This window comes from Gouania willdenowi, chromosome 3 (assembly GCF_900634775.1).
Source record: "Gouania willdenowi chromosome 3, fGouWil2.1, whole genome shotgun sequence".
NCBI lineage: Eukaryota > Metazoa > Chordata > Actinopteri > Blenniiformes > Gobiesocidae > Gouania > Gouania willdenowi.
In genome coordinates, this window is record NC_041046.1 from 43,513,203 (window position 1) to 43,527,136 (window position 13,934).

The 13,934-nt window shown below is 38.4% G+C and overlaps 1 protein-coding gene across 1 annotated transcript in view; it reads left to right on the forward strand.

Annotated features, from left to right (window-relative positions):
• Positions 1 to 13,934, forward strand: part of ddb1 (damage-specific DNA binding protein 1) — a 59,666-nt gene that overhangs the window by 21,233 nt on the left and 24,499 nt on the right. Inside the window, exons 10-13 of the mRNA XM_028437141.1 lie at positions 5,296 to 5,398; positions 7,122 to 7,197; positions 7,272 to 7,380; positions 13,283 to 13,461. Coding sequence (XP_028292942.1) covers positions 5,296 to 5,398; positions 7,122 to 7,197; positions 7,272 to 7,380; positions 13,283 to 13,461 — 467 coding nt within the window. The remainder of the gene's footprint in view (positions 1 to 5,295; positions 5,399 to 7,121; positions 7,198 to 7,271; positions 7,381 to 13,282; positions 13,462 to 13,934) is intronic.

A 13,934-nucleotide genomic window follows, 5' to 3' on the forward strand; every position in this document is an offset into this window, starting at 1 on the left:
CCTGATAGTTATGCAGAAATCACCCAAGATTATGGGTTAGGGTTAGGCCAAAAGTGGCACGTTTTGCAGCTGTTTGTTAATAAATGTACCTGTGTGGCATTTTTAATTAGCAAATTTAATTCAGATTTGTCTTTTTGGTATAATTTTATTGAGTTAAAAATATCGAGATTAATAACGTTGTTACGACCCGCTCCAGGACGCCAGGTCAAGGCTTGAGGGGCCGCAACATAAACAAGACGCCACAGAGAAATCAAAGGTTTATCAAAAGTATTTATTAACAAAATCCTAAAAGTAGCAACAGAACAAACTCGAAGGGACTGGAGATCCTGGCCAAACTGAACAAAAATAGGGAGGACACTGGGCCAACCCTATACAGGGCCGTCGTCCCAGCATCCACCCTCTAAACTACAAAAACATACAAAAGACTAAACTACCGGAACACGAAAACAGGACTACCAGAAAGCTCCAGTCCAAACTAAAATAACAAACTTACAAACATCTCCAGCGGGAGCTCAAGAACTCTCCTCACATGTCTGCTGCTGGTCAGATGTTGTGCCTCCCTCCATCTGGTCCTCTCAGCCCTTTATAAGCTCCTCCTCCTTCTCCTACCTGATTGCTGATGTGAATCAGGTGTGTTAGGAGAGAGGCGGAAGGGCAGGCTGAGAGGCCATGAGGCACCAGCCATAACAATCGTATATTGCCATTTTGAGAAAAAAATGTTGAGATATACCAGTACATTTTGGTCCATATCGCCCAGCGCTAATATAGTTCCAAAACATTATTTGTAAAACCTTTACTTTGAGCAAAACTAGGGATGGGAATTGATAACCGGTTCTTGTTTAGAACCGGTTCCAGGTGTTCAATTCCTTGGTATCGTTTGCCTTTTAGGAAAACAATTGATTGCAGTGTGCACAAATGACGTAATTCTGCACAGTGCATAGCTTATGCAAGTTACACAACGTGCATGTCAACGTCATTCACCAGTGAAGTCTGCAGGAAACGTGGCGCCCAAGAAGCCCACATGCCCAAAAGTTGGGGTAATGTAGTTTAAAAGGTAACATGAAAGATAACAATCCTAAAATGACTAAATTTGTTAAAAGCTAATTTGAAAAGGTGGGTCTTGAGCCTGTTCTCAAAAACATGAACGTTCTCTGCAAACAAAATGTAAGAAACACATCCCTTCTTAGTGATTGTTTGTAGGTTGTTATAGGCCTGTGTTGTTCTCCTAAGTGGATCGTTTTCCAGTCGTCCTTTTGTTGTCCTGTCCTGTTTTCCTTTGTTGTGGGTGACCCTGCTGCACCACACATTTACATTCAGTCAGTTGGACACAGGGCTGCAGGTGAATCCTTAACAGCTTGGATGCCTCTAAATTGGCTCTCCTGTGGCGCAGCAACAAGGCGGAGATATTTACACCTTTTCAAAGTGCCAGCGACGACCTTGTCTTGGTTGTTCCTGAACAATCCGTCACATCTGTGACTCCTTTGTGGTTTCGCAACGTCTCCCAGTCTGTTTACAGTCAGGTAGCATAACAATGTCCTGAAGGGAAAACGAAAGGCTTTTATTGGTATGCTCGGTGAATACATCTGATGGTGTGAACTGGTTTAAACTACTGGTTTAAACTATGGTTACTAACCATCAGTCTGCGTGCTTGATTATCCTCCCAATGGCAGCTTTCCACTTTAACAGTAATTCTGCTTCCTGCTCTCTTCATCCGTCCGTGCCAAGTAATTTCACCCCGTGGAGGTCTGAAAATAAATCCAGCCGTGGTTGTTTTAAATCGTCAATTGCTGTGAAACCAACGAAGCGTTGCCCGTGGCTAATTAAAGCCGCCGTACTCCGAGACAAACGAGGGGATTGGAGAGCACGCCGTGAAGAGGATCTTACCCAAGCTTTTCATCCACTACGCCAAACATTTGTGACTGATTACAGACACAGGACTATTAAAACTGTCCTCAGGGACAGAAAACACCTGTGTCCACATTCCACAGGTGATGTTTAGTCCTTCACTCAAATGAATTTTATCCATCCCTGGTTTTTAAAGTTATCTTTGTGATTTTGGTTATTTTTTGTCATTTTGTGTGTTTTTGCTGTCCTTTTTGTGTTTTAGGTTATTTTTTGTCATTTTGTGTGTTTTTGCTGTCCTTTTTGTGTTTTAGAGTCGTATATTTTTGTTATTTTGCGTGTTTATTTTGCTTTTGTATGTTTTTGTTTTCTTTCTGTGTATTTTTGTAGCCATTTTGTGCATTTAGTTTAAGGCTCCCACACATGTCCCAAAAGGACTAAGGGCCACACATTGCCCATGTCGGAGTTCGACACTTTAAAAGAACATAGTGTCTGCAGCTTTGCAACTACCTTCATGTTTCTGACTAAGTCAGAGAAAATAAAAAGCCACGTTTGCTGTGTGGAGGTATTTCAAGGCTAGCGAGAGCGACAAATCTCAGGCAGACCAAGATGCTTGTGCTCCACAAAAGTGTCAAGAGGATCGAGCACAAAAAGTTCTTTTAATGCAAGTACCCTGATAAATCACTGGAGGACTCGCCAGATGCTGCTCACCAAGAGTTGTTGCTGAAGAATAATAGACTAACACAGTTAGAGCTACAAGATGGACTGCCATTGGTTCAAAGGGAACAGTAGGTTAGAGATCTAAACCTTTTATTCACTTGGAGCTAACAAAGCTTCACAACTACTGAAAAACATGTTACCTAAACACTTTGTTTTACGTTTTTCACCTTTATACGACACATTGTTTTGAAATGCAGTTGCTAGCTGGAAGATTAGTGACAAGGGTACCTGCCAAAATAATGTTTGTCATACACAAGGCATTTCATTGTGCTTTACGTGATGAAAAAGTACAACAGAAAGCATTAAAGAGTTTAGAATTCAATAAAAAAAAAAACATTAGAACATGAAGCAAAGTTTGAAATCATAATGCTGCGTTCACACCGGACGCGGTACAAATTTTTGTGCTTCCGCAGGATCGAAAAATGTTTTCCCTATATTCGCTTCATATGCTTGTCTGAAGCAAATATCAAAGTGCCGCCAACCAGACTCCCTTTAGTTTCACCATCAACTATGGAGGACCCCAGTAAAATCTCTGCTCATTACCTTCTGTGGAAACTGAACGCTAGACGGCGGCATTCCTGGATTCACCAAGTTAACCAGCGACGCATTCAACTCGGTGAGTTGCACCAAATCCCTCCTGGTCCGGTCCCGGTAAAAGAAAACTGTCGTAAAGCTCCTGGTGGTCATTCACCGCCACCATTATTTTCTCCTTCATGCTGAAATCGGTGAACAGACCAGTGTCCGTGTTGACGGCCTGACGTCATTGTCACCAAAGACTCTGATTGGCTTTGGCGCCTGTGCGTCACACGAAACATTCGCTGGAGTTCAATATTTTCAACTCAAGCAAATGACAATTGTCATGGAGAATCGGTAGCGCTCTTGCCGCGCGGATCAGATCGCGCCGCCCAGCAGGAGAAGAATTTGCTTCTTAGCGCGTCTATCCCATTGACTTTGTTTGTATTCTGGTCACACAAACATCTTGTAACGCGTCCGGTGTGAACGTAGCATAAGTCCTTGTGAAGCAGCCAATCACAGGCTGGTAGTTTGTGTTAGATCTGCAGAAGTCTGTTAAGGTCCTCAGTAAGGCTGTAACGGTATGGGGTATTTGTGCCGGATCGTTCGGTACACGACTTCCGGTTCGGCACGAATCAGTTTTTGCGAACCGGATCAAATTAAGTGCCGGACTGATAGACGTGCCGTTGATTCCGCCTCCACCTTGTGCAGCGGCTCATTCAAAGCTGACAATGTGGATAAATAAATTTTTCTAGTGAGAAATATGAAAGTCGATGATGAGTGAAATGAAAGGGAGAGCAGCCTCCTTTGAGATGAGGAGTCACGTTTTGTTTAGTGCACTTTATTTGAGTAAAAATAGTTTAAAAGCAGAGTTTATACTTCTATTTTTTATTCAAAAATTAAAAAAACAGCAGTATTTAGTCTTTTTAACTTCACATATATGTGTTAATATTTTCATTAAACAATGTGGATAAAAGAGCAAACTGCTGTGGTGTTATGTTTGAATAAAGTTAACAATAAAGCAGAAGATATTTAACAGCTGCTGTTCATGGACTAAATTAAATGGTTTAGCTCACATTTACACCTGCAAGTGCTCAGTCTGTATCGCATTTTTAAAAGCTGAGCCATGACGTTTTTAAGCAGGTCCTATATGGAAATTGCCAACTCTTCCACTCGCTCACAGTCACAAGGATGCATTTAGGTCGTGAAACATGGTACCGTTTGATTTTCCGTGAATCTGTATCAGGAAGGAATTTGGTCGTTACCTAAAAAAACAGAACAAAAAAAAACCAAACAGAAAAACAACCTGAATTCATATGATCGGATCGGTGATCGTTAATGGGTTTTTTGTAAACTCACTGATCCGTGATCGGCCCAAAAATCCTGATCGTGTAAAGCCTATGTGACTAATCATTAGTTATGTGAACAGTCTAGGGGGGGGCCTTTATTGAAATTACTACTCCTCTGTTAATATTCGTTGAAGTGGGCTGTAGTTTGACATGGATATTCTATGAGCGGATGTCGAGAACCACTCGGAGACATTTCTTTTCCTCTGTGGAACCGAGTCATTTGAATTCTCAGGAACAGGATACGTGCTATTCGGCACTGAGACGTTCCGCGAGCTCGGCCGTAGTTCATCCGAACTTTTTTAGTATTTTGAGGAGCTGGCATGTCCACCAAATAGGATGTATAGCAGATCTTTTTCTATATTCTGAGAGAGTAGGTGGAGCTATTTTACTATACCATATTTACCTTTCCTGTGTGTTGGAGTTCCTGAGATATTGGAAGCTGAAAATGGAAGAAAAATAAGAACACATCCCCCCCCCCAACTAAATTGTTCATATCTCAAAAAGTATTCATTTAAATAAGCTAAAAATGTACAGTGTGACTATTGAATAACTACGGAACAATTGGTAAAAAGGTTTTTTGACACCGAAGTGTGTGGAATGTCTTGAAGATTTGTTGAAATTACATGGAATGACCTGCCTGCATTCATTTCTATTCTATTTTAAATTTTAATTCCTCCCTCTCTCCAATTTCATCCATATTAAGTATTCAGAAAGTATAAATAATTTCAAACTAACCTGAAGATCAGGATTGATGCACACAACGTTGGAGATTAAGATGTAAATAGAAATATATCTAATAGAACGTTCGTTCATTTTCTTTGTTTACCTTAAAAATGTATTTATTGTTTTCCTTCCTTCTTTATTCTTTCAGCTGGTGACGTGTTCTGGTGCTTTCAAAGAAGGATCTCTGAGAATTATCCGTAACGGCATTGGGATTCATGAGCACGCTAGCATTGACCTGCCAGGAATCAAAGGTTTGTACACGCTCTGTGTGTGTGCGTGTGCGTGTCTTTATCTCGGACATTAATCCTCCTCGGACCCGTCGCTCCAGTAGCTTCACATCTGTTCGGTGCTCAGACAGATGTTGATCGTCTGAGTGTGAGCAGATGTTTCAGGTCTCTGGTCGTTGCGTTGGAATGGGCAAGGTCAAGTACGGATACGTTAGTTTTAATGGAAGTATCTAAAGAACTCTCTGCGGTAAATATCTCGAAGGACACACACACACCCACCATCACTAGCTGGCTCCTGGCCTCACTGAGAGATAATTAATTGTGCATCAAGTCAAAGTTTCTTTTACTGGAGTGTTCAACTTGTAAGTCCCTGCTGGTTAATGTTGATACACCAAAAATAAAATGTCACTTAAATGTTTTTTGGCAGATAAAAGTACAAAAATGTTTTTTCCCCCCAGGTTTTTAGTTGTATTGATAGTGTTTTGACTTAATCAGTGTTTTGCTTCTTTGGACATTCACTTATGTCAGTGAATAAATAAATACAGACATGGTAAACTAGTGGTCAATCTAATTTTTGGACGGCCCCCAGAATAGACACACAAAAAATGACTCTAAAACCACATACAAAATTACTCTAAAAGTAAGATGACACCAAAAAAAACAGCACAAGATTACCACTAAGATACACTCAAGATGACTCCAAAAACTTATTATGGCCACACACACACTCACTTATACACTCTACCCTCAATGGCAAAGTTGATTTCACTGGAGTGTTAAACTTGCAAGTCTAAACTGTTGATACACCAGAAAAAAGTTCACCAGTTTCAAAAATGGTTTTATTTATTTATTTATCCCCAAGTTTTTAGTTTAGAATAAAAAGTTATTATAATCTTAAATGCAGTTAATTCTTGATGTTTTGACATTTAGACTTTTTAGATTACATAATAATGGACAGGATCTATTTTTCATACATCAGTTAGCAATTAAGAACAGAGATGGGAAACTGGTGGTATGTCTAATATTTGTACGGCCCCAGAACGAAAAATTACTTTACACACACACACACACACACACAAAATGACTCCATAAACACAATAAATTACTTAAAAAACGCACAAAAATGACAAAAAAATACACAAGATTACCACAAAGATGCACTCAAAATCACTCCAAAAACACAATTCACAGCAGAGCCCTGTTACATCACAGCTAATGTAATTAAAACCTCTGCATTATTAACACACAGACACACACACACAGGTACTCTAAAATACACACAAATTGCTCCAAAAACACACACAAGATTACCGCAAAGATATACACAAAATGAATCCAGAAATGCATACAGGATTACTAAAATACACACAAAATCACATAAACTCACATAAACTTGCATATTTGTTGCAATAACATTCCACTAAATGTGGTGTCAACCGATGATTGAAAAATAAAACCGAATTCAAGGCGTGCCATTGAGGTAAATGAGGATTTTGTGTAATCATTGCATCCTACCTTTAATAACATTTAGGTAGAAACCTTTTTGTAGTTGTTTTGTGTAGTTTATATTTAGTCATTTTGTTGTCATCTTTTCAGGTGAGGGAGGAGTAAACTTGAAGATGATATCACTGATTGGCTATCAATTGATCTGTTTAGTGCATCCCTGATGTTAATGATTTGTGTGTGTGTGTGATTGTGTTGTTAAAAACATGCACAAAGTAACACAAACTTGTGAATTGTCTCTAAGGTTTGTGGCCGCTGCGCTCTGAGCCAGGCAGAGAGACGGACGACATGCTGGTCCTGTCCTTTGTGGGTCAGACACGGTGAGAGTTCAATAACTACACAGTCATTCTCGTGTGTGTGTGTGTGTTATCTAATGTGTGTGTGTGTTGTTCAGTGTGCTGATGCTGAGTGGGGAGGAAGTGGAGGAGACTGAACTCCAAGGCTTTGTGGACAACCAGCAGACGTTTTACTGTGGAAATGTGGCTCACAAGCAACTCATCCAGGTACACACAACATACTGTACATACATACATTCCAGAAAAATACCCTAAACCGCAACAAAAATATGAAAATGACTCAGAATACACAAAACTAAATATTTAGACAAAAAATACACAAAATGACAACAGAAATGCACAAAACTATACAAAAATAAACAAAATGACAACAGAATCACTACAATGGCAACAAAAAACAATTATGCAAAAAATGCACAAAAAGAATTCGGAAAGATACAAAAATACACATAATGACTCCTAAAAACATACATTACAGAAAAATACACCACTTGAAAAAAATAAATAAAGATGATTAAAAAAAACAACAAACACATTTATCATTAGCATGTCCCATAGAATTAAACCAGGGAAAGCACACACACTATTTTATTTTGCACCCGCAAAAAACATCATGTAACCGTGGCCAATCTGAGAAACACTGGATGTGTTTTTCAGGAGGGAATGACACACATGATATAAAGCTTGAAAACATGATACTCCCCCTTTAATAAAATTATCTGTCACATTAGCTATAGCTAGCTGAACCTAAAGGTGACCCAAGGCTAATAAGATAGCAGCTATTAATGCTGCTAAGTGCTATTGATAGTAATATAGTGATATGATAGTTGCTAATAACTGTAATCTCCAGTCGTCGCTGTCCCCTGAGCATGTCGGACCTTGTTTACATAGTAATGGTTGCTCGAACCTTTGATTGGACAATGACTGTTTGTGGGCGGGATTTTGCGAAAAGTCAATTACGTTTTTTGACAGAAAATCGGAGGCGCTGATATAGTTCAGTGAAATAGACGTTAGTTATAGGTCAATTAATGTCTGAAGATGTTGGTTTAGTTTGATTTACAAACATTTACCTTCAACCTAATTTTAAAATGTTAATTGTAACCAGTGACAAAATAGAAGGACGCCTAATGGAAGGATTGTTTATGCTAATGTTAGCAAACAGGTTAGCCTATTAGCTTTAGGACCATGTACTGCTCCCACATGCCATTACGTAGTTTTTTTCCCAGTGTCTACAGTCTGTTGATGAGACTTCTCCATCTCTCACTCTTTCACATTAATGCGTTTCCTGTCGTTCTTTAACCTGAGGGCTTCTGTTAGGAATCTGAACGCCTCTTAGGAAAGTGCAATACAATAGTAATCTAATTAGGTTTAATAACAGTGTTCACGTCTTTGTAGAAATATTGAAAAGGCTTTAAATTTTTCCTCTTTCTTGACTCTAAACAATGTTTCTTTAATTCAAAGCTTTTTGTTTGTTTCCATCCAAATGTCATGGTGGCATTTGTCATCCCGTCAGAACCAACTCTTTGTTCAGCGACCTTTGAGTGAGCACTTAGTGCTGCTGGAAGCATCTTTCTTTATAAACTCCATACACTCCATTATGTGCTCGGCCTGTGTTAAATTACTAAAGTTAATCCTGTGGAAAAGAATCGATCTTATTTATGCAAAGGCTAACTCACGCTAAAGATGTTGTCATACTTTATTTTCTCTTGGTGAAGGAGAAACGGCGCTGAAATGTGTTTTACTGTAAACACTGATATTTATTTCATTTTTAACACTTTTTCCCCAAAGTTCCAGCTTTTATTTCTCTTCTAACTCCCTTTTAGTTATTATTTATTGACTTATTTTTAAAACAACTACAACATAATTAATATTATTGATAACGACATAAATTTATTGTGGAATTTATTTGTACAATGAAGGAGGCAGAGCCAGGGTTCAGATGTTTTTACAAATGTTGGTTTTTTAGGAGCGTTCCTGACTCTTTTAGTTCTTTCTGAAGTGAATTCCATAAACACATTCCTGTCATTGTGATTTTGAGTTAAAGCTGGGTTTTTTTTTTAAATAAATAATTAAATAATAGTGACTTTCTCTTTTTTCATACCTTTCTTGGATGTTCTTTGGCAATGTTTTTTATTGGCTTTATACAAAATCTGAAGAATATTATAATCAATAATGTCATAAAATTTTAGTGACTTACATTTGATAAATAGTGGGTTTAATAGCTCTTTATGTCTAAAGTTATATATAGTTTTCAAAGCCCTTTTTTGTCATATGAACAGTGGCTGTATGTAAGTTTTACAGGTCGAACCCCAAATTTTCACACAGCAAGTTAAATATGGTCCAATCATTGTGTTATATGGAGTGAGTAGACTTTATGACGTTATGTAATATTGCAATGGATTTTGCTATTTTTCCCTTTATATAATTTATATTGGATGTGACCTAAAATCTTTGAAATGTGCTTATCCATAGATCTATGCCTAACGAAACATTTTTAAAAGGCAATTAAATGAATATGATGCATAATAATGTGTTTTGTTAGACATAGATCTTCTAATAAAGACATTTAAAAGGTTTTAGGCCAAACTTGTAAAAACAGTGGAGGATCCCTTTAAAGGTCCATATCATGCATTTTTCACCCATCTCCATTTGTTCTAAGAACCCCAAAAACATAGTATTTGAGGTTTATTTCTTAATCAAACTCACCTGTTCCAGAGTTTTAGCCTCTAAAAGATGACTTTCTGACCAACGAGCTGTTTGCTGCCTGCTTCTGCATATTCATGAGTGGGTGTGTCTATACACTGACTTGCCTTCAAGGCTCGTGCATGACTCACTCTGAGGCAGATCAGTGATCACCAAAGTGATTTTCTCTTGCTATTCACACACTGTTGTTATTGTTTTCAGCCAAAAAAAACTGCAAATTACAGTAAAACACATGATATTCAAGCAGCTATTGTGTTCATCCAGCAACAGTCAGCAGTAGTCAGCTGCTTAAAACACTCACCAGAGTTTTAAGCTGCTAATTCACTTTCTTCTCCTCCTCATCTTTATTAAATACAGGAGTAGTGCATTTAAGGTGATAATCATTTGTTTATTACTTCAACTGTTGCATTCCATTGGGTCACAAACACGTCAGATCAAGTCAAAGGCGATGCAATGTCTGCTCTTTGGATGCCTACACTGCAGTGTTCACCGTGGGGGCTCGGCACTGGTAGCAGGCACTTCCTGGAGGGGGCGGTTCAAGATGCTAGTGACATCACTAGCATTTGAACCGCTCGTTTTTCAGAAGAGGGCAGAGAAGCAGCTCAGAGAGCAGGATTATTGAAGATTTATCAGAGATGCAGGAAGGAAGCCTAATAATACTTTGGGGATGTTTTTGATAAGGAATTAACATTGTAACAAGGTTAAAAGCTCAAAAAAGTTGATTTGCATGATATTGGACCTTTAAATGTTTGTCTCAGACGTACAGGCGAGTCCAGCTGGTGAGAGACGGGTTTTTGAACCCGCGCCTAACTCTGCCTTCTCTTACAGTCGGTTCTCTTTTAAAAGCATTTTGAAGGTCTCAGAACAGCATGAATCGCATCCCTCAGGCTCCATCTGCATTAATCTGATGGCTCTTTAATGACGAACCATAAACCCATTTACAGTCGGGGCAATTTGACCTCTTGGGCTGCTTTCACACGGGGATAGTCCCAGACTCGCTGAGTGAGCAGAGAACAGATGATCATTCTTTCACCTTGGTTTGTGTTCATGGTGCACTTTTCGATCTGTTCTAAAAATTCAATTTTACTCCTCTGTAACTAGGGGTGAGTATTGACAAGGATATTGCAATGCAATACGTGGGTCATGATACGATATTATTGCGATGTTTGATTCTTGCTTCAAAACATCCTATTTATTATTTACTATTAGTGTTTTTGCACATTTTCACTGAAAAAAGAAAATGAAGTGTTACACACTGCCATTATAAAATAAAGTGCAACAAGTTTCTTTTCACTGAAACTACTGTGTAGAAGTCTCAAAGTAACCATGACAACATAATGACGGCATTGTAACAACTGTAAAGTGAGAATATTAAGGAAAAATCATCCTGAGTTACTGATAATGCACAAAAATAAGAAAAAATAATTTATCCTTTTGTATCAGTTTAAGCACTGATCTGAACACATTGAAAGCATTGTAACCACCACTGAGATATTGCACAAGTACACGAAAATATTGATTAAATAAAAAAATTAAATAAAAAATTGATTTAAAATGAGCACCCAAAAAAATCGTGATATATCACGAAATTGTTTTTTTTTCACACCCCTGTCTGTAACTCAGATCTTAGTGTTGAGATAATTTTCAGCAGCAGAAAGAACAACAGGGTATCGGTGAAACATTAGCACACGTGCTAACACCCATTAATCAATATATCTGGGTCATAACCAATGCAATTGTGATGTCCACATCAAGTAAGTAAATGAACATTACAGCCTGCAGTTACATTTTACGACCTCCTCAGATGTCAGAGTGAGGTATCAGGAAAACCTCTGTCACTTATCAGACCAAACACCCTTCAAAATGAGTCATCAGACTAAACAGCCGCCTCATGCTCAAGTTGAAATCTATTATTTTCTGTTTATTTTGAAAGGTTAAGATATATCAACATGTCATTGAACTATGTGTTTATTAATCAAACAGTACATTGATATATCTTAACTTTTCAAAAATAAAAGGAAAGAACAGCTTTTTAACTTCCTTCGTCATGTGTACTTCTGTTTGCTTCAAAATAAAACTTAAATGTACACCGTACCATTGAGTTTTTTCAATCATCCGCTCACGCCTGTCCTTAATCACTGATTTCTGTCTGCAAATGAGCAGTTAATATTTTTTAGGCCGGGCTACCGGACTCAAAACGCCCCTAACTTTGCTATTGTTTTTCTTCTTGTTATGTACACTGGTTAAAATCACTACTCCTCTGTTATTTGTGAACGGATCGGGCTGAAATTTGGTAGCTACAATCTATGGATGTGTACGCATCGACGCTCAGAGCCCAATTTCAATTTGGGGCCCCAAAAGAAAAAAAAAACAAAAGTCAATTTACTTTTAAGTCAAATATTACACCGGTTGGTGGTACCGAATCATTGGCACATACCAATATATAAATGGGGCCCCATTTTTCAAATGACTACTTCTCTGTTAGTTCTCGTTAGATCAGAATGCATTTTGGTATGAATATTCTATGAATGAATATGATGAGATGCTTTGAGCCCGTTTTTGAAGTGGGGTCCGGGGCCCACCCCCCATTTCTGGTATTTCCAAATTTATGGGAACATAGTCGTACGATTATGCCTCGCACAATTTGATTAGGGGCCGAGGGGCCCACCCCTCTTTTTTCGGCAATTTCCACTAATGTTGTTTTCTCATTCATTTGTGAGTCAAATATCGCGACTGTTGGTGGTACCGAATCATTCACACATACCAATATATGAATGGGGCCCATTACTCCGTACGTGCCACGGGGGCGCCAGCATTTTTCAAATGACTACTCCTCCATTAATGCTCGTTGAATCAGGCTGTAATTTGACATGGATATTTTATAAATGGATGGAGACCTTTTTTTTACTCGGCGGAACCGAGTCATTTGACTGAATTCTTTGGTACGTGGTACTTGCTATTTGGCGCAGATCCGGTCGTAGTTCATCTGAACTTGTTTGACTTTGAAATTGTTTAGAAACACTCTGAGTACGACCTAAACGAACGCTCTTGAATTCTTCTCCCTGATCCGTTCTAGACTTTGTTTGCTTGTTCACACAAACTCAAACAAGAGAAAACAAATCCTAGAGCAGTTAAAAATGCTCCAGCATTCACCGATGTGTACTGCTCCTAGATTATAACGTTAGCAGTCAGAGCTTTCAGGGAGAATCCTGAAAACGAAAATATTTCATATCCGACTTTGTCGACGACGTTCAATGATCACTGAATGGTTTCAGGTTTAAACATCACTTGCTGTGTCAGAACATCTGTTAGACATTTAGTAGAAAGACAAACATAAAGCCTAATATAACTGACTGGTTGATTACATCTTGGTTCTTTAACCAAAGTCTTCATCATGTGTCTGTAGATCACGTCTGGCTCAGTGCGGCTGGTGCTTCAGGAGAGCAAGGCGTTGGTGAGCGAGTGGAAGGAGCCTCAGGGGAGGAACATCAGCGTGGCTGCCTGTAACCACACACAGGTGGTCCTCGCCGTGGGACGAGCCCTTTACTACCTGCAGATCCTGGCTGGAGAACTTAAACAGATCAGGTAAGACATGAAGAATTAACGTTTCCCTGGAGAACAGAACTCGTGTGTAAACAGTGCAGCCGACCACAGTTACATGATGCTTTTTTAATTAGGAATTAATAATTCAGAATTGAATAATTCAGATTAGAGTGTAGTGTAGTGTAGTGTCTAGTATATTTGTTTATTGTTTTATATCAACACAATGAGGCACAAATAATTTGCATTTCCCTGTATTTGTGATTCATACTTTTTTTTGTAAATAGTACAAAATCGCCTGAGACATTGCTTCCATTTCACTGTAAATAGCTATATATAACTGTTTTTTTATTCATCTGTATATAAGTTTTGGAAATTTATAGTTTAGATTTGCTATACAAGCATTAAAAATAATTTGTTAAAAATATTTGTGACTTTTATAGTAAAAAAAAACCTAGCTTTTTCCCACTCGAAATTGAGTTTTTATAGTGGTTTTAGATCCACTGTGTTAATACAGT